The sequence below is a fragment of the Protomyctophum bolini genome, assembly GCF_963924005.1.
Source record: "Protomyctophum bolini genome assembly, chromosome: 2".
In the NCBI taxonomy this organism is placed as follows: domain Eukaryota; kingdom Metazoa; phylum Chordata; class Actinopteri; order Myctophiformes; family Myctophidae; genus Protomyctophum; species Protomyctophum bolini.
Window position 1 is genome coordinate 19,588,026 of NC_137863.1, and position 25,330 is coordinate 19,613,355.

Sequence of the window (25,330 nt, forward strand, 5' to 3'; positions counted from 1 at the left end):
CACTGACAAGATTTTTCTGCAGACTGCTAACATAACAATTATTGGCAAAATAATACTGTGTAATAGAGACAAGTAAAGGGAAAACATAACATACAGCAGCAATGGAGAGAGTATACAGAATATTGCTGCCGTCGAGCATCAACCTCAAAACTAGAGGTGCTCCGAATCCTCAGATCTATTGGCCCTGATCAGTGATCGGCCGATATTCACTTCAAATGACTATCAGTGATCTGCAATTTACCTGATCTGGCGAAACCGATCTTTTATACCATTTTAGTGGTATAAAAGTCAATCATACATACAGTAGTATAATATCGTTTTGCATCTTTGTAACAGGCCTAAACATTCTCCCCTTCCTCGCCGCACACAGGAACAGTGTGTGTTCATAATAGGGCTGTCCCCGACTAAGGATTTGTATAGTCGACTGATAGATGAATAAATTTGCTGTTAGTCGACTAATAGTCGACTGAGCACCCCCACCCCCAAAAAAAAAAAAAAAAAAAAAAAAGTTTTTTTTTTTTTTTTTTTTTTTTGCCCCAAAATATTGTATATAAAAATACAATATTTACAAAAATATTGTATTATTCCACTAGGTCTGTGGGGGACATAAACACATTTGAACATTCTGACTGTTCAAATCTCCAATGTGCATGTGGAGTGTGTCTGCCTGTGTGGCAATGTGCCACTGCCTGTGACTTGAATCGCACAGTGCGCTGGCCTGATATTATTCACAGCTCAACTAATTATCATCATAATTAACCATCACAACATCAATAACAAATACTTTTTTTTATTTATTTTTTTAACATCGACTGAGAGGCTTGTCATTAGCCAGATTGAGCACAGCAGGTGAGATTGAGATTCTGGAGTCTATCAGGCCAGCGCACTGTGCGATTCAAGTCACAGGCAGTCAGTGGCACATTGCCACACAGGCAGACACACTCCACATGCACATTGGAGATTTGAACAGTCAGAATGTTCAAATGTGTTTATGTCCCCCACAGACCTAGTGGAATAATACAATATTTTTGTATATTTTTGTAAATATTGTATTTTTTTTTTTTTTTTTTGATGAACATCGACTAAGAGGTGGTCAGTCGACTGAGACCCGTCGACTGAGACCCGTTCCGATCGATTAGTCGACTATTCGACTAATCGAGGTCAGCCCTAGTTCATAATAGAAGTATGAATCGGCCCTTAGGGTAACCAGTAAGAAGCGCAAACGCGGGAAGCGAACGCAGCTGAGACCCTGCAGATCATGTCTGTCTGTGTGTCTGTCCCGCTGTTACTGTATATGTGGACCTGGCCCCTTTTGTGCCCATATATGGAGCTGAGTGATGTGTTTGTGATTGATGCAACACACTCCATATTTGGATGTACACTCCATATTTGGACGTATAGCGGGACAGACAGACACACAGACACACAGACAGACATGATCTGCTACAGTAGGTCTCATAGTAAGTGCTCACTGCATTCGCAATCACTGCGTTCGCAATCAGAGGATCCTTCCCAGGGTTAGGGTAATCAGACGCTACTTTTGAATGTGAATCCTGAAAAGTAACTGACGTTTATGAGGTTTTCCACCCGACAGCAACGGCATGAATAATTAAGCAACCAGTCTGTAAATAATATTTGTCTCAAATCATAGGGTGGTCCCTGGACCAGGGGGTCCCCAGCAAAATATCAAATACTTAATCGTATTTATACTTTGGCTCTTCATGAGCTTATTTATATCTGCTATTTAAAAAATAAAAACGTGAACGTTTGTGCAAATCTTTGAATATACCTATAGATTTTTAAAGTGAATATTTTTAACTCAGATCTTGGCTTCTGGAGATCCTTGGCACACAATATTTTTGCATCTGCAGCCAAGTATCCTTTTGGGGGTCCTTCAAGACATCAAAAAGTTTGAGAAGCACTGAGATAATCGATAATTTAAACAAACAGGCATGAGGTGTTTGTTCAGCCCTGACTGTGATATCGCCTGAGGGAACAAAATGGAAGTAACTCTTGCCGTCTCTTCTTCACTGTGACCTTGATGTGACACCGCAGGTGCTTTGCCTGTCCTCGCTGACAGAAGTAAATGTGGGTGGCATTTCGATATTTCTGGTAGCTCAGGGAAATCATGGGTTTCTCAAAGGGATATTGTGAACTGAGTTGAACTAAATCTCACATAATGTGATTAGACAGCTGACAAGTTCATCACCCCGTCGGGCTGAGAGGTTCAATCTTTTTTCATTCTGTTTCTTTTCCTGTCCACACAGCCTCGGACGGAGAGCAGCCCGTGGTGTTTGTCCCTGGTAAATGTCAAGACGTTCTTTAAGGGCTCTCAGTCTGACACTTTTCCATTTTCTTACGCAGTAAAAAAAACCTTGAGTAAAATTAACTTGAGGATTTCACTGTCAGTAAATATCACCCCTTTTTCATTTCCTACATTAAAATATATTTCATTTCCAAGCTAAAAATATATATAAAAGTATTTCATGAATTAAAAAAAGAAATACAGTTAAATTTCCATAAATACATTTAAAAAAGTTTAAGAAATCGTGAAAATAGCAGATCTACAAGCTCACAACGTAGCGCGAAGCAACGCAGCGTTTGTGAACAAACTGGAAGAATAACAATAAAAGTTCTCGTAGCCTGCAGCTTTTATTGAGAAAAATCCGTTTGAGGGAAGAGGAAGTTCCGTTTGATTGTTCCTGCCTCTCGACTGCAAAACATTCCGCGTCCCGACCGGATCATATACCTGAAATTAAATGGTGCCCAGGCTAGTCCCGGACTCCCGGGTCTTGAGCTAAACATTTGGGAACCACTGTGGGACAGTGGCACCTGGGTCTATAGTCTGCACCACTCATCTGAAGATCATTCTTTTCTCTGTTCTTCCTCAGGAGGAGGAGAGCACAGAGGGGTAAAGTTCCAGACCCGTATGAAAAAAAGCGGGAACAACAGACATGGCGCTAATGGCAGGGCTGAAGTCCCGACAAAGGCCCATGGTGGCCACAATAAACAGCTCCAGATGCAAAGTGGGCCCTCTGGTACCGAGGGCAACGCCTGGAGCCAACTGACCACTGCTGTAGACATGGAGGAACGCATCCTATCCTCAGCCTCCAGCAACTGTAACCTCACATCACAGGTGATTTTGACAGCACTTTCCTCTTTTCTTTCTTTTACATTTTACTACATATACTACATTACATGCATACATATTAGGGAGGTCCTCGATGCACGTCCCACTGGGAGGAGACCCCCCCGGGGCAGACCAATGTGCAGTTGGAGGGATTACATCGACTCACTGGCCTTGTATTGGAACGCCTCGAGATCCCCCAGGAGGAAGTTACTAATGTTGCTCTGGAGAGGGAATTCTGGAGCTCTCTGGTGGAGCTGTTGCCCCCGTGACCTGACTACGGATAAGCGGTTGAAGATGGATGGATGGATATACTACATTACCCATTAAGATCTGAGGCCAATTCTAAAATCAAATAATATATATATTATATCGTTGCTGTCGGGCAGAATCTATTTTTTGTAACACTACTTGATTTATACTACAGTGTCTCAAAAAACCATCAAAAGTAACAGATCCAGATCCACAAGCTTGAAACATGGTGCGAAGCGGCGTGATTTGAGCTTGTCGATCTACTCTTGCTATTGAAACCTGATAACAGTTTTGGACATACAGTATGACAGATGATATAACTATGGTACATTAAAATGTTTGATTATTTTAATGATAAACGCATGGCCATTCTGATAACACTGACTGCAGCCCGCAGAAATATATAAACCGACATGTCTGCATTGGTCTTATATTATATGATTGGTTCTTCTAATTACCTTCCTCTTTATTATTTGTTGTTGACTTCTCCTTTTAGGGAATATCTGATCTCACCAAAGCTAAAAGCCAGGCCTCTCTGAAGGACCTCTGTCCTGAAGATAAGCGACGTATTGCTAACCTTATCCAAGAACTAGCCAGGTAAGAGACTTGATGACTTGTATTATAGCGTATATTTACACATAGGGCTGTCACTGTCATAATTATAAAATGTTACTTGACGATTTATTTGTCACACAACACAAATTATTGAGATATTAACGATTAAATTGTGTTTCTGTCGCTGAACACTGGAACATATCATGAATAATAATTTCTCATTGGCTCAGTTGCCCTGAAGATATGACAAATAACTTAAATATACGAAGAAATGACTGACCTATTTTACAACTTTACACTTAAAAGAAAACACTTTTTGAAAATGTTTGAAATATATTTTTTAACATAAAAAAATAATCTTGAATCTTTTTAACATTGTTGGCCTAACAAAAACGTTTCAGTCCATGTATCTCTCCATCTTTCGGACAGAGTGAGTGAAGAGAAGGACGAGTCGGTCCAGCGACTGAGGAGCGAGCAGGAGACGTTTGAACGCAAGATCCAGCACCTGGAGGAGCAGAACCTGCTGATCGTGGAGGAGAGAGAGGGTATCCTTTCCACTACCATTAATAATAACCCGTTTAAGGCCTATTCATAGTCTGGACTTTCGGTGGTGAGGTGACCACCGCTCCGGTGGTGAGGTGACCACCGCTCTGGTGGTGAGGTGACCACCAGAGCTGTAATAACGTGGAGCGGTGGTGAGTAAAAACAGAGAGAAGGGCTGGAGCGGTGGCGGTGGTTTGCTCTTCACCGCGGCTCAGTGACATCATATTGTAGTTCGGTGGTCACCTCACCACCGAAAATATTAGACTATGAATTTTTTAGACTCCTAAATCTCCTAAAGCTGACATGCCAAGGTTCTTTGAATATATTGCATGTGCAGTTATTTAAATCAGAAAATATTCTGGAAATTACAAAAAAAGACTGTCAAAGAGTTAAATAAATGGTGCATTTAAATAACGCCTTTATCCAAGGTGCTATATAAATGCACAGGAGCAATTAGCCCTTCACCAAACCCCACCCCAAAAAGCGATTGTCCAATGCCAATCCAAATAGTTTAGCAAAGGTTGCTATGCAGGTCAAGCTTTCTTCGCTACTAACGTGCCTATTGGACAAGGATGGGTTGGGGAGGGTCCAATTAGGGGTTCAGAGTCTTGCTCGAGGACACTTCGACACTAGCTCTGGGGGAGCCCGAGTTCGAACTCGGAACCTTGCGGTTTCCATCCGCCGCATCCGGTCACTCTACCCCTGAGCCACTGCCGCCCCCTGAATTCATTGACTCCTGTCTATGCACCCGTCTCTGAGCCCATCAGGTGTGCATAAGACTTTGCCAATTAAGCACTCCCAAAATTATATGTATTTATTTGGTCACAGACCCAACCAGAATTAGTTTTGCCAGCCACCAGAAGAGAAGATTTTAGTTAAAAAAAATCCCACCCGTGTGAAATGAGGGGCGCTCTGGTCATCGTACATCAATTTATATTTGACATTGCTAATTTGCTACATAAGGTACATAAGGTGGTCCCTTATTGGCCATGCGCTCCCGCCAACATGTGATTGGTTAGCCGATTTGCTTGTTTACATATATGACATAAATTTTCCCTTCAATGTCAATGGGGTTTAATGTTTTGATGTTTCATTTACGTCATATTTAGCGGAATTCTGAGGTAATTTCTCCGTTCATTGTCAATGGAAATATTGAGAAATGTGGGGACAAGATTATTATTTTTTAATCTTGTGTGGTGACAAGATTTAGCAGACATTTTACCTGATTTCCCCTTTCATTGTCAATGGCAAATCTTGAGACGTGTGGGCACTGTGGGGACAAAAGCTCTTTATTGAAGGGGCTAGCGGCCCTTAAAAATTCCACATTAATCAACACTTGACTGACGGGAAACGCAGGTTTCATAGTAATTAATCTAAAATGACACGGATGCTTTCCCGGTTTTAACGGGGTTAAACGAACTTAACGCAGACTGGCATCTCTGATCTCCCCAGGGGTTTCATAATAATCCTTAAAGCCAATATTGCCTGATAACATAACATATCATAAATTATGCATTTAATTATGTATGCATAATTTATGTTATCGGTCCACTGTGCACACTTTTGAAAGCATTTATTACCTCCTCATACGATGTTTGCCGTTGCACAATGTTTGCATCCAAATTGCGTTTTCAGAAGCTCGGCGTGCGATGCGGCGCTGCCCCGCCCCCCTGTTTGATTTGCAGGTGCTTATTATTGGCCCAGGAACCTGTGTTTCTACATACAGTGGCTTATCAACCTGTGGGCCGTGGCCCACTACTGGGGCCGTGATCATTGGCTTGAGATTTTATTGATAATATAACAATGAAAAAATTATAATAATAAAAATAAACTATGATATATTTCAAAATTAGTTTAGCATTTTAACAACTTTAACCATATTTTACATTTGTACTTTTCAAAAATATCAGATCTACAAGCTCATAGCTTTGAGCTTGATGCGAAAACGTTTGAGAACCACTGCATTCAAATATACATCTTCTAAAATAAGAGCACGAACAGCTTTCCAAATGTGAACCATTTTCATAGGATTCTCTGGGCTGTTTTGCATTATAGACACTAGGGGGCAGTGTTGATTAAGGTGACATATTGTGTATTATTCCAGGCCTAATAGTGTGAAATGACAGGAACCTGGAACGATTCATTTGAAATGTTTGTTGAAGGCTCCAGACATCCTCTCCTGGTGCTTTTTTAGCTCGGATTTGGTTTTCTGAGATAAATGAAAATGTATTATCAAAACAGGAAAATAGCAGGGTTTTTTTTTTGCCAGGTTTACTTGTAACCCAGTCTGGATGATTCACAGTAAGACTGTGTTCAAGGTTTGGGTATTGTCTATTGTAGATGCTCGTTCTTAACACCACTAGATCAGCTTTTATACACCGTTGGTTCTTTAGAACATTTTGGGGTCCTTGAGGGAGTTCCAGGGGGTCCCCACCTAAATGATAGTTCGGAACCAAATGTACCCTTACGGGTCTGTAACTCAGAGAGTGTACAAATTAACATTGATTTTACGATATTAATTGGGGTCCCAGAGATAGAAATACCATTAAATGGGGGGTCCGTAGCCTAATGCATGTCAAACTGAGGGTCCTTGAAATTAAACGGGTTGAGAATCCCTGCTAGAGCCGTAAAAGTCTTCTCTTATGGGGGTCCCTGGCATATCTTTTCCAATGGGGGTCCGCGGGCTAAGTAGTGTCAACTTGGGGGTCCTTGACATGAAAAAGTTTGGGAACCGCTGCTTTAGAATGATTAGAATAAGATTTGCCCTTTTTGCTCCTTTCAGTTTCCATTGTGCTAATTTCCTGCACCTTGCTACCCAACCAAGCTTCCCTCTTAACAATTCCACTCAGGTCAAACCAGAGCGTGGCCAGCAGTCAATTTAGTTTGGAAAAAACACTGCAAAAATATGAAGAGTAATTGACCTGGCTGCTAAATTGCGTGATTGGCAACGGTGGTGGGGGGAAAATTAGGACGGCACAACTCAATTAAAAGCCCTTTGGCTCCAAGTCTTGGCATTTACACCAAACTCCATTTAAAAAGGCATTTGAGGGGGAAAAAAGGCATTTGGATCAAAACACCCCGTGGGACATGAACGTCTTTTTTTAAAGTGCGTGCAAGAGTCACGACGAAGGCTCTTCGAAGGAGGAAGGTTCCGGCACTTCTCCTCGGAAAGGTTAAGGAGACACCAAAGGCAAACAAAACCCAAGGAGAATCTTGTCAGGTCTAATTCCATTACCGCTCGGCTTATCTTATCTAGCCACGGTCCAGGGTTATCAGCGCTATAAAGAATGTAGGCCTGTGCTATTAGCCCCCTGGGAGGAGCAGGGACGAGTTCCCCTGAGATCTCCTTTGCGTGTTTGGCTGACATTTGGAACTGACCAACACATACTGTAGGATGAAATGCTGGACGATGTGAAATGAAGTGGTACGCTTATTGTGCCGCTAGTCCGGGCATGGGCTGCTGCCAAATCTTTGAGTGACATATTTTTTTGATGCATTAAAACACTTGAATCCTATAGCATTCCTCTTCTGGAGAAACATTTGCGGAAAAAAAGCTTGTAGATCAGCTTTTTTTTGGGTGTAGAGGGGGAAAAAAGAGTAGTATTGAATAAGTGTTGAAGGTTTAAGTGGTTGAATTCCTGAAAATACACATTAACATGAATCCAGCAATTGAAAAGAAACGTTAATTTACACACAACACTGATGACTGCACTGTCACACAACTCTATAGTATAAAGCTACCTATGAAATCTTAAGCATAATTTTATACAATATGTAGCAGCGGGCGTCCCTGCTTCATCTCTCTCTCGCTCTCAGCTAAGGGTCCTTGGCCTGAAAAAGCATTGAATATTAAATGATACCCCTGCAGTGATGCAAATAGCCTGCCTCCTGCATCCTTAAGCCCAATTCCCAAACCACACCAAAGGGTCACGTTGGAACAAAACGGGTTTTAAGGTAAACCACGTACACCAATGTGGTTGACCTTAAAAAACGTTTTGACCCGACCCGACCCTTTGGTGCAGTGTTGTTTTTGTCGACGACTAAAACTAAACTAAAAATGTTCGTTGACTACCTTTTTTCACTGACAACTAAATGAAAACTAATCTATGATGACTAAAACTGAGACTAAATATACTGACTATTTCGTCAACAAATAAAAGCTAGACTAAAATGTTAGGAAGTCATTTTACACTTGGTTGCATGCTTAAAATCCGATCTACAATTTTCCGTGCCAAGGACCCCCAGATTGATATTGATATTTGACCACGGACAAATCCAAAATAGATCTGCTATTTTCAGCAAGTGAAAAAATCTGTCATTACGACGGCATCAAGGCCCGCCAAAATAAAATTTCTTGACTAAATCAACTGCAGATTTAGTCGACTAAAATCTTATGATATTTAGTCGACTAAATATATGAGTAGGACTCATATAACGTCCCCGCGACCCATCTAAAAGACCACCCCTGGGCCCCATTACATTGGAAGCGTATTTACATCACTGGCCCTGCGTCCTGCGCCAGCGTATGTTGACTTGGACAGGAATCACGGCGGTGTGGCTTACTCTGCGTGCTATAATGCCAGTTTCCAGAACTTCCTAGCAGCAGAGAAGTGTCAGAGCTAATGCCATTGATTTAGGTTGAAATGAGGCTGAGGGACACCTCAGGCCATGGAGCCAAGGAAATTCTAGCCCTGTTAGGCTGTGTCATTGATAGATGTCTCAAGCTGGACTCGAGGCATGGAAAGGACCAGATCCTAAATCCCCCTCCCCGTCCACTCAGTTTATAGATTGATAGCTTCAAGTGTGTGACCGTGATGCTAATAAGGGATTTCTCCTGCCAATTAAGGGGAACATCTCTTGTTCACGTTTTATTCAAATGTTTGTGGCTTGATATTAATTTGTTGAGTACGTCAGTTGAAAGTCGCAGTTCACTCTTTAGCTATTGGCCATTTTGGCTTGAGGAACATGTTGGATTACATGACAACAATTTCACAAAATATAGTAATCAAAATTGTGATGCTGTTACTAGCCATGATGCTGTTACTAGGCATGTCATGCTGTTACTAGGCATGTCATGCTGTTACTAGCCATGATGCTGTTACTAGGCATGTCATGCTGTTACTAGGCATGTCATGCTGTTACTAGGCATGTCATGCTGTTACTAGGCATGTCATGCTGTTACTAGGCATGATGCTGTTACTAGGCATGTCATGCTGTTACTAGGCATGTCATGCTGTTACTAGGCATGTCATGCTGTTACTAGGCATGATGCTGTTACTAGGCACGTCATGCTGTTACTAGGCATGTCATGCTCTTACTAGGCATGTCATGCTGTTACTAGGCATGTCATGCTGTTACTAGGCATGTCATGCTGTTACTAGGCACGTCATGCTGTTACTAGGCATGTCATGCTCTTACTAGGCATGTCATGCTGTTACTAGGCATGTTATGCTGTTACTAGCCATGATGCTGTTACTAGGCATGTCATGCTGTTACTAGGCATGCCATGCTGTTACTAGCCATGATGCTGTTACTAGGCATGTCATGCTGTTACTAGGCATGCCATGCTGTTACTAGGCATGTCATGCTGTTACTAGGCATGTCATGCTGTTACTAGGCATGCCATGCTGTTACTAGGCATGTCATGCTGTTACTAGGCATGTCATGCTGTTACTAGGCATGTTATGCTGTTACTAGGCATGTTATGCTGTTACTAGGCATGTTATGCTGTTACTAGGCATGTCATGCTGTTACTAGGCATGTCATGCTGTTACTAGGCATGCCATGCTGTTACTAGGCATGTCATGCTGTTACTAGGCATGTCATGCTGTTACTAGGCATGCCATGCTGTTACTAGGCATGTTATGCTGTTACTAGGCATGTTATGCTGTTACTAGGCATGTCATTCTGTTACTAGGCATGCCATGCTGTTACTAGGCATGTCATGCTGTTACTAGGCATGTCATGCTGTTACTAGGCATGTCATGCTGTTACTAGCCATGATGCTGTTACTAGGCATGTCATGCTGTTACTAGGCATGTCATGCTGTTACTAGGCATGTCATGCTGTTACTAGGCATGTCATGCTGTTACTAGGCATGTCATGCTGTTACTAGGCATGTCATGCTGTTACTAGCCATGATGCTGTTACTAGGCATGTCATGCTGTTACTAGGCATGTCATGCTGTTACTAGCCATGATGCTGTTACTAGGCATGTCATGCTGTTACTAGCCATGATGCTGTTACTAGGCATGTCATGCTGTTACTAGGCATGTCATGCTGTTACTAGGCATGTCATGCTGTTACTAGGCATGTCATGCTGTTACTAGGCATGTCATGCTGTTACTAGGCATGTCATGCTCTTACTAGGCATGTCATGCTGTTACTAGGCATGTCCGGATCACGTTTTTTGAATTTTGAGTATCTGCCGATACCGATCTTCTATTTTCCCGATCCGATATTTATATTTTTCAAAGCCATATCACAATAGTACAATATCCAAAATCACAGCCAATATCCAGTCTAATATGATATGGATATAATATTGATACTAGGGATGGCCTGATCACGTTTTCTTTCCTCCGGATCCGATTCCGATCATTTGAAAATTACGCAATCGGCCCCAATTTCCGATCACGCGATCGGAGCGGGACAACCCTAGCTGTTACCATTGTATTCTAGGGATGACTATTTTGGATTTGTCCGTGGTCAAATATATATCAATCTGGGGGTCCTTGGCACGGAAAAGTTCAAGAACTATTGCCATAGACAACAGGAGAGGGTCTGTGTAAAGTTTCAGTAAAAATAAGCGTAACATGCCATAGGCCTAATAAAGACCACACCGGGCACAGTGTCATACAATCGTTTTCTGCATATTTATATTTTATAGTTACTAATATGCGTATTGTGTGCAGTGCACGTGCACTTGTCTTCTCAGAGTTCACGAGTATTGATGTTATGTAAACTGTCTTCTTTCATCAGTTCCCCATCGCTTCCTTTTCTCGTAACACACACACACACACACACACACACACACACACACACACACACACACACACACACACACACACACACACAGCCTGTCTCATACACACACTTACAACATCAGTCTCCGCCCTCGACTTTCTCACGATTCAGCTCGGGCCTCAATCTATTTGGCACAGTGTGCTAAAGCAGGCTTTAAAATATCCTCCCTCCCACCTGCGCAAATTTGTTCCACCTTGAGCCAGTTTTCATTACTTCATTTGGGTCTTGGGTCTGACAGGGGAGTGAATCATTTTGACAACCCCCCCCATCCCCCCCCCCCCCCATCTGAAACCTCTTCCTATACCATCCCCTGGATTCTTTGTATTTTCAGAGCAGGGTCGGAGGAGCTATAGTCGTCGACGGCGCCTTTCGCCACTTCGATTGTAAGACCATGGGGCCCGGCCCGGCGCCGAATGCTCTTCCGCCTTCCGATTGGCTGACGTCCAAGGCTGAGGAGCCGGTTGTCATTTAGTGGAGGGACGGGCAGAGCAGCTTGAATGTTATCTGTGTTACGCCACTCTGTCCACATTACCTTACAGTCCCAGCAGCCAGTCACTGTGCAGGGGCTGTGTCAGTCTGTCCGTCAGCGGATTAAAGTTAACACGCCTTTACCTTCCTTCACAGCAGGGTGGGCTACTGCAGTGCTGTTGGAAGCATAGGTGGGGTTGTTGTTGGTATTAAACCTTGTATCTCAGTTTTTATGAGAATGTTCCTATTTTATACTTCACGAGGCCGGTGCCCCGTTTGGTTGCCGGTCCATTCGGGAACGATGCAGATAGGGAATGCATGCCCCACGATGTTATGCATTACTTCTTTTACCAGTTGAAATACCTTTTTAAACAGAATAGAATTTCCCCTACAGGATTATACATAGGTATCCAAACAGTTAAAAAAAAAAACATTTACTGAAAAGTAACGGTTTTGGACATACACGTTTTCTGCCTGACAGCACTGATAGTGTATGTATGTGGGTTTGTGTGGTTATGGCGACGTCAGTAATCTACAGTATCTGCCCGCTGGAAGAATAGACCTGTGTCTGAGTCATGGCTGACCATGTGAATTTAGTTCCACGAACCAAGAAACAACAGAAACTTATACACAGTATCACCGCTGTCGCGCAGAAACCTCCTATCTCCATATTCTAACTTTTTGTGTTTTTTTCGTAAATTAATATCTATACCTGATCATACTACAGCGTCACACAAAAGTATCAAAGCTTGTCGACCTGCTGCTTTAACATTTCTTTAAATTTTAAATCCTGTAAAGCAGTGTTTCCCAAACTTTGTAATGTCAAGGACCCCCACATGAACACTTATTTGCCCCCATTTGAAAAGATATGACAGGGACCCTCATAAGAGAAGAATGTTATGTTTCCAGCAGTGATTTTCAACCATTTTCATTTCAAGGACTTTGTTTGACATGCGTTAGGATACGGACAGACCTCAATTTAATGAGATTTGTAAATCCAAATCCAAATTACTTTTGGACAATACACTGTATGAGTTTTCCAGCGGACAGAGACGGCATTCAGCTTGATCCCGATCCCGTGGAAAGACCTATTGGTGCTGCATAAATAAATAGACCTCCCAGAGCAGGTTTACATGATGGCGATGTCCTTGTGATATCCTTCTGCCTCCGTTTATAGAAACTCTTGCCACAGACATTATCAGCGCAGCAAAGTAGACAAGTCCTGCATGCATAGACGGAGGGTTCAATCAAAGTGTCCACCCTCCCACCACCCCCGCACTGTGTTTATGAAAAGCTGCCTGCCAGTGTTGCCAGGTCTATGAAGACAAGCTAAAAGAAGCAACTAGTAGGCCACATAGTAGCATTTCAAACCTACATATGGCGGCTCTTAGAAAATAGCTGATCTATAAGCTCACAACGCGTCACATGATTCACATCGTGACACGTTTAAATAATAATTTTAATTGCATTGAATTGAGAGGGAGAGAGAGGACAGTTGTTTAGAGTTAACTAGAGAAAGTAGGAAGGCTAAAAGTTTAAACACCAAAGTACCAAAACAATGTAATTCATTATTAAACAATTCCTGAAATGGTAGGCCTACTTATCATTGGTATTCACATACTCACCTTTTTATCATCATCTAGCTGACCATTTAATTGCACAAAATAATTTGATCACTTTGGAAATTAACTATAACATCTTGACGTTTGACATACTACACATGAAGACAGCATGTTAGCATAACATTCTTCGCCGTGGCGACTTGGCTAACTGGCGAGTTCTCCGGTATCCCAAATAAGCAACTACACTTTAGAAACAAGCACCCCCCACTGCAATAACTACCAATATTTGGAAGTGACTTTACAGAAGAAAATCAAGCCCTGAGTCGCTTATAATAAGCAGACATGGCGAACAGTGCCTGCTTGACTGCATTGCAATTTGGGCCTCGGCTTGGAAGTCACCCCTTTTCACCCGGTTCTTCCAGTGGCTATGTCTCATTTACACAGACTGATTGAAGTCTTCAGACTCCAAAGTGTTTTCTTAAGCGAGCGTTCCAGGCCCACAATGCAACTCTGCTTTGAACTCTTGATTTCCATTTTAACCCATTCAATCCGGGAAAGCATGTGTTATTTTCTTAATTTATATTTTAAATATATATATATATTTAGTGACGATTTTTTGCTGTGTTTTTCTCAGAATTGAAGCTCACAGGATCATACTGAATGTGAAGGGGGGTACTATAGGGGGACGCCTACTGTGTGTCGTAGGCTCAATATGTCAGTTTGCCACCTCCCCCTTCACATTCAATAGATCCTGTGATCGTTTGTGGCCAGATGTAATTTCATGGGGTCTAGTAGGACTATAGTAAATAATAAAAAATACATACATACATTGCTATAACATTTTGTAAAAATAAATACATATTTAGCGACATGTTCGAAAAATATAAAAAAAAGCTAAAACGAAAGCAAATGAAAAAAGAAATACACTCATCTTTTACTTTCTCTAGGCCCCATTCACACTGGCAGCCAAACCTATAGCCTGAATCAGATCTGTGCCACATCAAGATTGAAATCTGATTGGTTTAAATGAGTCCAACAGGTCACATGACTCATTTAAACGAATCAGATTCCAATCTGGATGTGGCTCAGATCTGATTCAGGCTGGATTTGGCTGCCAGTGTAAATGGGGTCTAATAACAACCTAAAACATGAACCTTAGTTGGTTGAAAAAACTAAAGTTGTCCTTTTAAACGTCGGTGGGGAACGAGTTAACACAAATCTTCTCTTCTGGGCCGTCCCTGGCACAAAACATTTACAGATTTTGGGTTTTGCGGCCAAATATAATATCATCATTTTGGGGGTCTTGCTTGGCACGAAAAAGATTGAGAACTACTGATTTAGAAGGCATCTTCTCGAATCGGCCTCAGGTCTTAATGGGTTAAGACTGTGCCTCTTTTTTTTTTTTGTGATGTTGAAACTCATCAGGCGGAGAGAGCAGGGCCATCGTCATAAAAAGATACGGCCTGGAGGAACATACTTTACAGTTGGCTATCTGTGGGAGTGAGCGTACCACAGACTTTATTGTTGTTGGGCGTGTTTTCTGTTTGCAGGCTATTTTCGTGCAGGTGTGGGAATTTGTATTCCTATACTGTGTGTGTGTGTGTGTGTGTGTCTGTTGTTTGAGGAAGGTCTGTGTTGTTTGATTGTGTGTGGGCGGGTGTGAGTAATTTTAATTTTCATGCTTATTACCAGTGGATGTGTTGGTTCTGCTGCAGCATTGTGTGTGTGTGTGTGTGTGTGTGTGCGCGTGTGCGCATGCTTTTATTACTATACTTTTGAGTGTCCACCAAACATTGGCGTTAGGCTTGCAATTAGATATAAGCTAGTATTAGAATTAGACAAGTTTAGGTTTAGGATTACAGTTTTCCCTATTTTATGCTTAGTTGTGCGCCAATGTCGCACTCCGAAAAAGATCTTCAAGTACTTTCAGCTATTTCTTCTAATACCGTCCTATTTTTTTTTATGTCCTCGCAAGACTATATACTATAGTGTATATATATAGTCGGGTGGAAACCTCATATGTCCTAAACTTTTCCTTTCCTCGCAAAAAAGTAGCAGATGTGCTCGCGACGCGTTTCGCACTTACCGAGCTGCTACTTTTGATGCTTTTGTATGTGACGCTTTAGTGAAGTCTAGTGTGTTCAAGTAGAGCGTTAATTCATGAAAAACCCCCCACAAAAAGTTTAAAAAATATGAAGATAAGAGGTTTCTCGCCAACGACGGCAACGATGTGTGTGTGTGTGTGTGTGTGTGTGTGTGTGTGTGTGTGTGTGTGCGTGTCTGTGCTTGTGTGTGGTGCGGCCACCATCATTAGTGGGCTCCTGAGGCGCAGCGGCAGTTCCGCTCCAGATTAGTGGTGTCCCGTCTGCCAGCTCGGTGTCTGGCAGACAGCCTGGCACGGTGCGGCACTGCCCAGCTCAGCTCAACGTAGCTCGGCCCGACCCAGATGGCCACAGCTCTGTGCCACAACAACAACTTTGATATTGTTGGCTGGCTGCTCTCTCTCTCTCTCTCTCTCTCTCTCTCTCTCTCTCGCCCCCTCTCCCTTCCTGTTTTTGCAACTTTGCTGTTCTCTCTTTTGTTACCGGTCAAATGTCCAATTGAGACCGCGGGAGGTGGAAACAAAACTGTAATTGAATTTTAATTGCTAACCTGGATTTCATGACCACCATTTTGTATCAAATGTTGGGTGGTGATGATGTTAGAGAGCCTTTTTTCTTTTACTCAGAGACTTCATAGTTAAACTTTTTTGTGTTTTTACTTTCTTCATAAATGTACGCCCTACTTGACTATACTACAGTGTCACACAAGTTCTACAAGCTTGCACATCTGCTTTTTTAATTTTAGTCCTTAAAAGTAACAGTTTTGGGCAGTAAATTAGGATCAGATCAAATCAATCAAAATATGGTACTTTCAAAACAGAAATGTCAATCTTCAATACTTGGTTGGGAATCCCTTTGCCTTCATCACTGCCTCGATACGCTGTGGCATTGAGGCAATCAGCGTGTGGCATCGCTCGGGAGTTACGGAATCACAGGTTTCCTTGATGCTTGCTATCAGCTCTTCTTTGTTTCTGGGTCTGGTGCCCCTCATTTTCCTCTTAACAATACCCCATAGATTCTCAATGTGGTTTAGGTTCCGGCGAGTTGGCTGTCCAGTATGGGCAGGGGGCAGGGCCCAGGGGCAGGGCCCAGGGGCAGGGGCCCATACAGATCCTCAGCAGAAGGATACTGCAAAAAAAAAAAAGTCCATTGCGGTCCCAGAATAAATAATTGAAGCATAGGTAGAAGTGTCTAACTGACAACACATGGGTTATTCAGTTCTATTGTAGTCGTAATAACACTCAAGATAGACAGTCAAGACCAAATGCGTAAACAGAACATTACATTTTAAAAGACCCAATACCAGCCTTACAAGCAGGGGCCCCCCTCCCTTGCTCTATTCTACCCCGCCCATCAGGGCCAATTCTTCAAGTTTTAAAACTGGGGCGACTGGCTCAGGAGGTAGAGCAGGTCGTCCTCCCAACGAGCCATGGGTCGGCGGTTCGAATCCCGGCACAATCTATTCTATGTAAAGCGCCTTGGATAAAGGCGCTATATAAGATGCACCATTTTAAAAGACTTGGCATATTTAATGTAATTGCATTTTATTTTATTGGAATATGCTTCTACCTAACCATAGTTGTTTTTAGGTGTTGGTAGTTCAGGATGGTTTGATGTGATCTTTAACCCTGGGCGTGCCGCAGGCCTCCAGCAGCAGTACAGGGAGTGCCAGGAGCTGCTGGTGCTCTATCAACAGTACCTGTCTCAGCAGCAGCAGAAGCTCAACCAGTCCATCGCCCAGCTCAGTCAACCCCCAGCCCACGGCAAGGTGCGTGTGCTTGTGCATGTGTGTGCGTGCGTGACGTGTGTGTGTGGCTGTGCGTGTGCGTAATGCCGTGGTTCTCAAAGTGTGTGTGTGTGTGTGGGGGGGGGGGGGGGGGGGGTTCTAGCCAGGGGGAACCCAGTAAACTATTTAGCATATCACAATCATTTTAACCACTTTATCCTTAAAAAAAATCTTTATTGATTTTGCAACAATAAAATAATAATTTACCACTTTATCCAATTATACGGTTTTTGTTATTCAAAAGTAACAGATCTACAAGCTCACAGCGTGGCACTTTGTGCCGCGCTGCCAGCTTGCACATCTGCTATTTTTGAATGTTGAATAATTTCCCTTTTTTTTCTTCTTTTTTTTTTTTACATAAATCTTCTCTTCTGTGGCGTTCCCTGGCACGGAACATTTTCAGATGTGGGCTGCGCGGCCAAATACATGTCAATGTGCATGGGTGTCCTTGGCACGGATGAGTCTGAGAACCACTGATGTGATGTAGTATGTGCATACACAAACACGCACACACACACACACACACACACACACACACACACACACACACACACACACACACACAGGCTGACTGTCCCTGGCTTCCCATGTATTTGCACACATCACGCGGGGGGGGCCAGGGAGCGCTAATGTGCATGTAAGCCTACTCCCTAGCGAGCCGTCTTCAAACAGCATCCCCGTTCACCATCCATCACGGCACGCTCGCTCCCCCACTGACACGCACTCCTCGCTGCTCACACATTATAGTCAGCGGCAGGCAAGAAACGCTGTATGTCCGTATTTCAACTTTTTATGTTTACTGATTTTTTTTCGTCGTACGATAATGCAGTGCTTCTCCAACTTTTTTTGTGCTGCTATTTTCAGGCTAATATTCCCCTGAGAGTAGGCATGCTTGCTTGATTGATTGATTGATTGATTGAAGTATTTATTAACAGAATTACAGTACATTTCAAGCACAACTCGATACAAAAACGGTTAACTGTGGACGACAACATAAAGCATTACACTTGTTTACAATAGGGTCCACCCTTTTCAATTCATCAGAACATGCAGAGACATACACATATACACTACCATATAACCAAAAACAGGAGAAGCAGGTAAAAATTGCAGCCGTCCGTAGATGCCCTTTGAGTGTGGTTTTGAAGGAGTCGACGGATCGCATGTCTTAATGACTGTTGGATGTGTTGGTACGGCGTTCCACATTTTGGTGGCATAGGAGCGAAATTAATTTAGTCCCTTGTCCGTGCCGAATCTGGGTTGCACATGGTTTGTTGCCGGTTGCTAGTGGTGGATAATGTAAAAATCACACCTGTGTGAACTGAGCGGTGCAACTATGCAGCTATTGTTATAGGCATTGTACTGAACTTAGTGCAAACCCCAGGTCACACAGCGCTAGCCACCCAACAGTGCCACCCCAGGTCACAGAGTGCTAGTGCAGCTGTCCGTGCTGAAACAGAAACATACATACACGGACACACAAACACACACACACACACACACACACACACACACACACACACACACACACGTCACACACACACACACACACACACACACACACACACACACACACATAGCTGCGTATTGGAGTTGCTAGGCACCGCTCAAAAACCTGAAAAGAGAATATTTCCTATCACACAAAGATTTGGCGCCCCCCCCCCCCCCCCCCCCCCCCCCCGTAATGTAGTACCTATGAGGACCCCTATTGGGACTCCGAACCCCCTGTTGAAGACCCCTGATCTAGAGGCAGAGATCCCCCCCCCTTCCCCCTCCGACTCCTTCTCTGGAAGGACGGATGAGTTGGTCATCTTGATTGTCCTACGGTGGCTCTGAGTAATGTTGTGTTTGCCTGGTCTCCGACCCTGGGCGTATTCGTCACAGTCTCTTCCCCCCCGAGGTGTACCGCGCCGTTCGGTCGGTGGGCTTTTCCTTCCCGTTTCTCTGTTTATCTCCTCCTAAACGTCCCTGACCTTGGCTTCACCTGCTTGCCTCTGTTCCGTTTGAAAAATCTCCATCTTAATGCCTTTGGCCACCGTCCAGCCTTTGCCAGACCTTAGCAGCGGCGAAGGGATGTTTAGCCTTTATGCAGCTGTGATTGCAGTAAGGGGGGGGGGAGGGGGTTAAGCCCACGTCTGGCCACCTGTCTATCTGTACCCTAATACATCAGTGATTCTCAACCCCCCACTTTTATATAAGAAACCCCTATTATGTAGGATATGTGTCTCTAGGACTAGGGATGTCCAATATTGTTTTTTTTTTGACGATTTTCCGCTAATGTCCTACCCTGGAATCCAGACAGAGGCTCTCGTTCAGCGTTTTTTTTTGTGCAGTGCTGTAGGCACGCTGCGTCGCTGCCACTTAAGTGACTACTGGCCAATCACAGCGCGTCTTTTCCGTTTACATTTCCAAAGCAAGTGCTGCTGGGAAAGAGTGAGTCTGGCCTCTTATTGGCCTACCAAACGTCACCCTTCTGTTACGTACCCGAAAGCTTGGCAAGCTTACACTTTCCTTCCGCTATGCTTTGCAAGGAATGTCGGGAAAGCTTGCCTCCATGTTGCCTTCCCTCGAGATACATACGCCCCAGAGCCGGAAGAGGCGCCTGCCTGTATCTGTCTGTGTTTCCAACAACAGGCAAGTCAGGAAGTGACTGGAATTTCACATTGGAAGCCTCTGTCCCGCCCCGCCCACAGATTTATTCAGCTATAGTGTAGATTCTTCACAAACATTAAAAGCAATTGACAATGAATAGAGATTTTACATCATATTTGTCTGAGCAAATCGGCTATTTTTGTCCTACACAAAGCATAGGTGAGTTCCAGTTCCAGTTTGTAGATGTGCTATCTTTGAAGAATCTTGAAAATGTGTGGAAAACTTTGAATATATATTCTTTCACTGCACACATTTTTACTCAAATCTTTGTTTCTGGGCGTCCCTGGAACAAAATATTTTTAGATGGGCTCTGCGGCCAAATACGTATCATTCTGGGGATCCTTGACCTGAAAACATTTGAGAACCATTACATGGAACCATAATACAGTTTTAAGACATTTTGTAGAATGGGCCTCAGATCTTAATGGCTTCCTTATTTATTCTCTGTCCAGATGCAGAGTAGCGAGGAGGAGGGCCCGAGCAGACCGTCCACAAGCAGAACCCTGGACGGCTCTTACCTCGGCATCGCCGCCACTCAAACGGGAAGGCCACGACAAGCCGGCGGAAGAGGATCAGGGGTGGCGAACACCCTCGGCGGCCATCATCATCATCATCATCACCACGCCTCCCTGTCGACCGAGACGCCCCACGTCGACTCCTCCTCCTCCTTTTCTCCCAGCGAGAGCCAGGGGTCGGTCACCCCACGGCGCCACAGGGGGGGTCGGAGAGGGGCGCGGAGCGAGCAACCCTTCTCGCCACCGTGTCACTGTGGACCCAAACACTGCTGCTGTGGACGCCGCACAGCAGACACGCCACACAAAGGTCAACGCGACCGCCACCGCTGCGACCCTGAACTACAGTGTGACAGGTACACTACACGTGACATTTCATATAGCGCTTTAAATCCTGACCTAGGTTTTCTGAAAAACGTGAAATCATGAATCATAAGGTTTTCTTTTAAATAATAATAATCATTATTTAGCGTTTCTGTCCATCCGATGTGTCCACACATCCTAGGGAATCCCATCGAGGGATGCATTGGACGTGTGTACACGTCCTAGCGCATCCTCAATGATATCAGGCGAGGGGAGAATATACTGAATTTCTTCCATGACTTTCCATTATGAAATTAAACTTAAATATTTAAAAATAAATAAAATCTAAATCTTTTATACGGCGAGAGAGGTGAATAAAATAATGTATATCTATATAATGTATAGTCTTTGTGATATAATTTGCCATAATTTTATAGTGGTGCTGAGCCGATAAAGAAAACCTCTCATCTGAGACATCAAAGGAAGGGGGGGGGGAATGATGCACGAGGAAAGATCAAAGGAATTAAGATCAAATAAGCTAAAGCTCTTACAAGCAAACATAGTAAAGGTTTAAAAGGAGCATACCAGCATCAATACACCACGTCTACGTCTATTCACAGCCCTCGGCTGTACAGTATATCGTACATAAACATAGAACACATTAATGGCTTTATTTTTAGTCACCTACACATCACACATGAGTGTTTCAGGAAGGAGATCAGCCCCTTTTAGACCTTTATTATGCCAATAAAACAGCTCCCCCCCTCCCTCCCTCCTTTCCTCTTAGACTTTACTTTCCCTGTGTGGACCTGCCATGTGTATTTCTTCTTACTGTACCTGCAAAGTTATGTCTAAACATAACTGTTTATGTCTAAACATAGCACACCTGCCGCTATGTGCTGGTATTATTTTTTGACTACTTTCTCCCTGCTCTCCGTCTCCCTGCACCCTCTTCCTTTTTATTCTCATTTAAACAAACTCATTTTAATTGAGCTTTTCCTAAATCAAGGAATGATTACATAGTAATAATGTGTCCGGTGAAACAGGCACTGTCAACGTTGTCCCCCTTTTTTTTAAGATTAGTTTTTTGGGCTTTTTATGCCTTTATTGATGGGGAACAGTAGTCAGAAAGGAAAGGGGGAGAGATTATTATTGTTATTGTTATTATGATTTTAGTGAAGTGTTCTCTGTCGCAACCTCGCGGCCGTTGCGGTGCAGGCGCCGGCGGCGTTCCACGTGCTGTCTCCCTTGTCCTCCTTTTTGTCTTTGTTTCCCCCCCATATTATTATTTTAGTAACGTGTATGTTTCTGTGTGGCAACCTCGCGGCCGTTGTTTGCGTTCGTTTCCGATGTTCTGTGCGTTGGTTCAATGACTGTGTTTTGTGGTGGCTTACCTGCTGTCCAGCTCCTAACATTAGCAGCTGCTGTCGCTTCGAGGCTGCAGTCGTGCAGCTTGCTCGCTGCGGTGCGGAGGTCAGGCCTTTGGCGGTGCGCGTGGCACATTGGCTTAGGCAGTGTGTGTGGCAGCCAATCAGGCTATAGCTGTCAGTATGACTAGGTGTCGATCTTGTCGGCTACATTTCATGAGCTTTGGGGGTCCCCAAATTATTAAAAGAATAATAATGAAAAAAAAGATTGCAACTGAATGGCTGGAAAATGGAAATGAAGAGTTTACATAGTACACATAGTACATGCATAAACTTTCCTTGATGATTTTATCTGGTTTCAGTATTCATTTATGATATTTTTTTTCTATTTTTGAAGTCCGCTTGTATTGGGGGGGGGGCATAGCCAAAGCATTTCCGGGGGTCCCCAGAGAACCCCTGAACTAGGTGATGTGACAATACAGTTGATTGTGATGAAAAACGTCCACCCTACTTACACCCACACACACCCACACACACACACAGGCTGTCCGGTGGTGGCGAGGGTGCGGTGGGGGTGGTCCCGGGGGACGCCGGCGCTCTGACTACGCCCCTGCTGGGCCACCAGGGCTGGGAGGAGAAGAGGCACCAGCTGCTGCTGCAGAAGATGGCGCTGGAGGTGGAGAGGGAGAGGCTGCACCTCCGCCTGGCCCAGCAGGAGGCCCGGCTCATCGACCAGAACCAGACGCTCCGAGAGTCACGCCTCGACTACCACAGGTAATGTTAACCAACCAGACGCTCCGAGAGTCACGCCTCGACTACCACAGGTAATGTTAACCAACCAGACGCTCCGAGAGTCACGCCTCGACTACCACAGGTAATGTTAACCAGCAATGTTAGCCACTGCCTGCTTGCCACTGTGCTACACACTGCAGTCACTGCAACGTAGCGACGTAGCAGTACATTTTCCCACCTCGTTTTGAGATGCGGAGATGATGGCAGCAGTGTGCAACGGCCCCAACTTGTAGAAATATGGTGATATTTTGGCTCTAAAGTGAATGAGGTCCGTACAATGTTCAGGTGGTGACTGAACATTTACAAAAAAAGTGAGTGTACAGCGTGTGATGAGGTCAGATCAACATATGGAATGTCAGAACAGGTCAGCTCCATATAATGGAGATCTAAGGGTGGCAGCAGTGGCAGTGTCTTGAGTGTACAGGGTTTGATGAGGGGACAGGTAGGGCTGGGCCTTAATTATCGGGCATGTTGAGAACTCTAGTTTTCACCGGCTGCACAAATAACTTTCTAGAGTTTAAATGGACAGCTATCAGTCAAAAGGGAGACATCGAAGAGGAAGGATAGATGAGGAAAGAACAGGTTCTAACATATATCCATATACTAATATTGATGACATTAGGGTTCTCCATATATGGGCTTAATTGTGAACAGGTACAGGTCAACCCTGATGATGTCATAGTGATGTCACGATACCTGGGCACAATATATGGGGGCTTTCCCCATGTATGGGGATTTTCCTATATCATCACTGATGATCTCATAGTGATGTCACGAGACCTGGCCACAATATATGACGTGACGTGACAAAAACGCAAGGTTTACTTTCATAGTTAACTGCGACTTCTGTCGCACAAAAATCACTGGTTAATTAATTCCTGTTGTCCCTGAAATACATTCTGAGTGCTAAACAGTTGCTCCACAGTTAGCCTTGGATCAAGACCATCATAGATGCATTTTGTCGTGTCTAGATACGAAAGGAAAGTCAGACTAGATAAAACACATGTGTGATGGTCTTGATCCAAGGCTACTCCACAGTAATAAATGCATAGGCTACATACATGCGCGCCAGAAATAGCATATACCTACAAATTGGCGATGCGTTGTGAGCTTTGTAGGTATAGTATGCCATTATGGACTGGGCTTTTTATTCTCTGTTTGTCTCTGTCTCTCTGTCAGGTTTCAACAAGCCACTCAAGGTGAGATTGGCAGCTCAACCAACAGAACTGCCGTGTCACAGCCAGAGGATCCGTCTGGATGCCATGTTCTTTCCAGGTCAATGCACGCACGCACGCACACACGCACGCACGCACGCACGCACGCACACTCTAATACTAAGCTACAGCCACGCGTTACGAGTCACTACAATGTGATTAGGATGTACGGTATCTTAAAATATATATATTATACAGTACTGTGTGTGTGTGTACTGCAGGCAGGGTGAGGAAGCACAGCCTGACTTGTGTCCAGCTCCAGCCCAGCCTCCAGCACATGCCGCTGTTTGCAGTCATGGTAAGTCGTAGCGTCACACACCCTCAGTCGGTTGTTAGAGGTTTTTTCTGAGGTCATTTTATGTTGAAGTTTCTGTCTAAAACGTTGTCTCAACCAATCAGAAGCTAGCAACTCACTCTTTGCAGCGGTGTGTGGCAGAGATCTAAGGTTTGTAGCCTGCCACTCAGGCTGCCCAAGGGAGAGGAGAGCGAGATGGCCAGTGTGAAGCATGTTTTGGCCCCGTTGGCTTTAGGTTAGAAATAAGCATTGCTTATTTCTAACCTAAAGCCAACGGGGCCAGTGCTCAGAGGGGGTCTTGAGCCGCGAGGCCCATCAACAGTTTACTAGGCCGATTCTTATTTCTAACCTAAAGCCAATGGGGCCAGTGCTCAGAGGGGGTCTTGAGCCTCGAGGCCCAACAACAGTTAAATTTAGGTTAATGCTCAAATACATGGGCCGCTCAGTGTTTACAGGACCAGGCCCCTCCTATATGATTGTAACTCTACCCTTTTACTATCGTTCCTCTGGGGCGCCCTATAGAAAGCTACTAATTGGGCCAGGATTATGTTCGTTTCACTGCTGATGCCCGATAGTGTGAATTATCAATCCATCCATCGCAATCCAATCCAATCCAATCCAACCCGTCCCAGTGTATTCTTGCACTATTTTGTCTCTGTCGGGTGGAAACCATGTTATGTCCAAAACTGTTACTTTTCAGGATTCAAATTAAAAAAGAGCAAAAATAGCAAATCCCTACGAGCTCCGAGCTTGTGGATCTGCTACTTTTGAGTG

The 25,330-nt window shown here is 43.9% G+C and overlaps 1 protein-coding gene across 1 annotated transcript in view; it reads left to right on the top strand.

The window, feature by feature from the left end:
- Positions 1-25,330, top strand: part of kiaa1328 (KIAA1328 ortholog) — a 44,637-nt gene that overhangs the window by 1,276 nt on the left and 18,031 nt on the right. The window contains exons 2-9 of the mRNA XM_080791554.1: positions 2,892-3,136; positions 3,876-3,976; positions 4,364-4,479; positions 17,279-17,403; positions 20,526-20,941; positions 22,799-23,029; positions 24,227-24,322; positions 24,483-24,559. Coding sequence (XP_080647680.1) covers positions 2,892-3,136; positions 3,876-3,976; positions 4,364-4,479; positions 17,279-17,403; positions 20,526-20,941; positions 22,799-23,029; positions 24,227-24,322; positions 24,483-24,559 — 1,407 coding nt within the window. The remainder of the gene's footprint in view (positions 1-2,891; positions 3,137-3,875; positions 3,977-4,363; positions 4,480-17,278; positions 17,404-20,525; positions 20,942-22,798; positions 23,030-24,226; positions 24,323-24,482; positions 24,560-25,330) is intronic.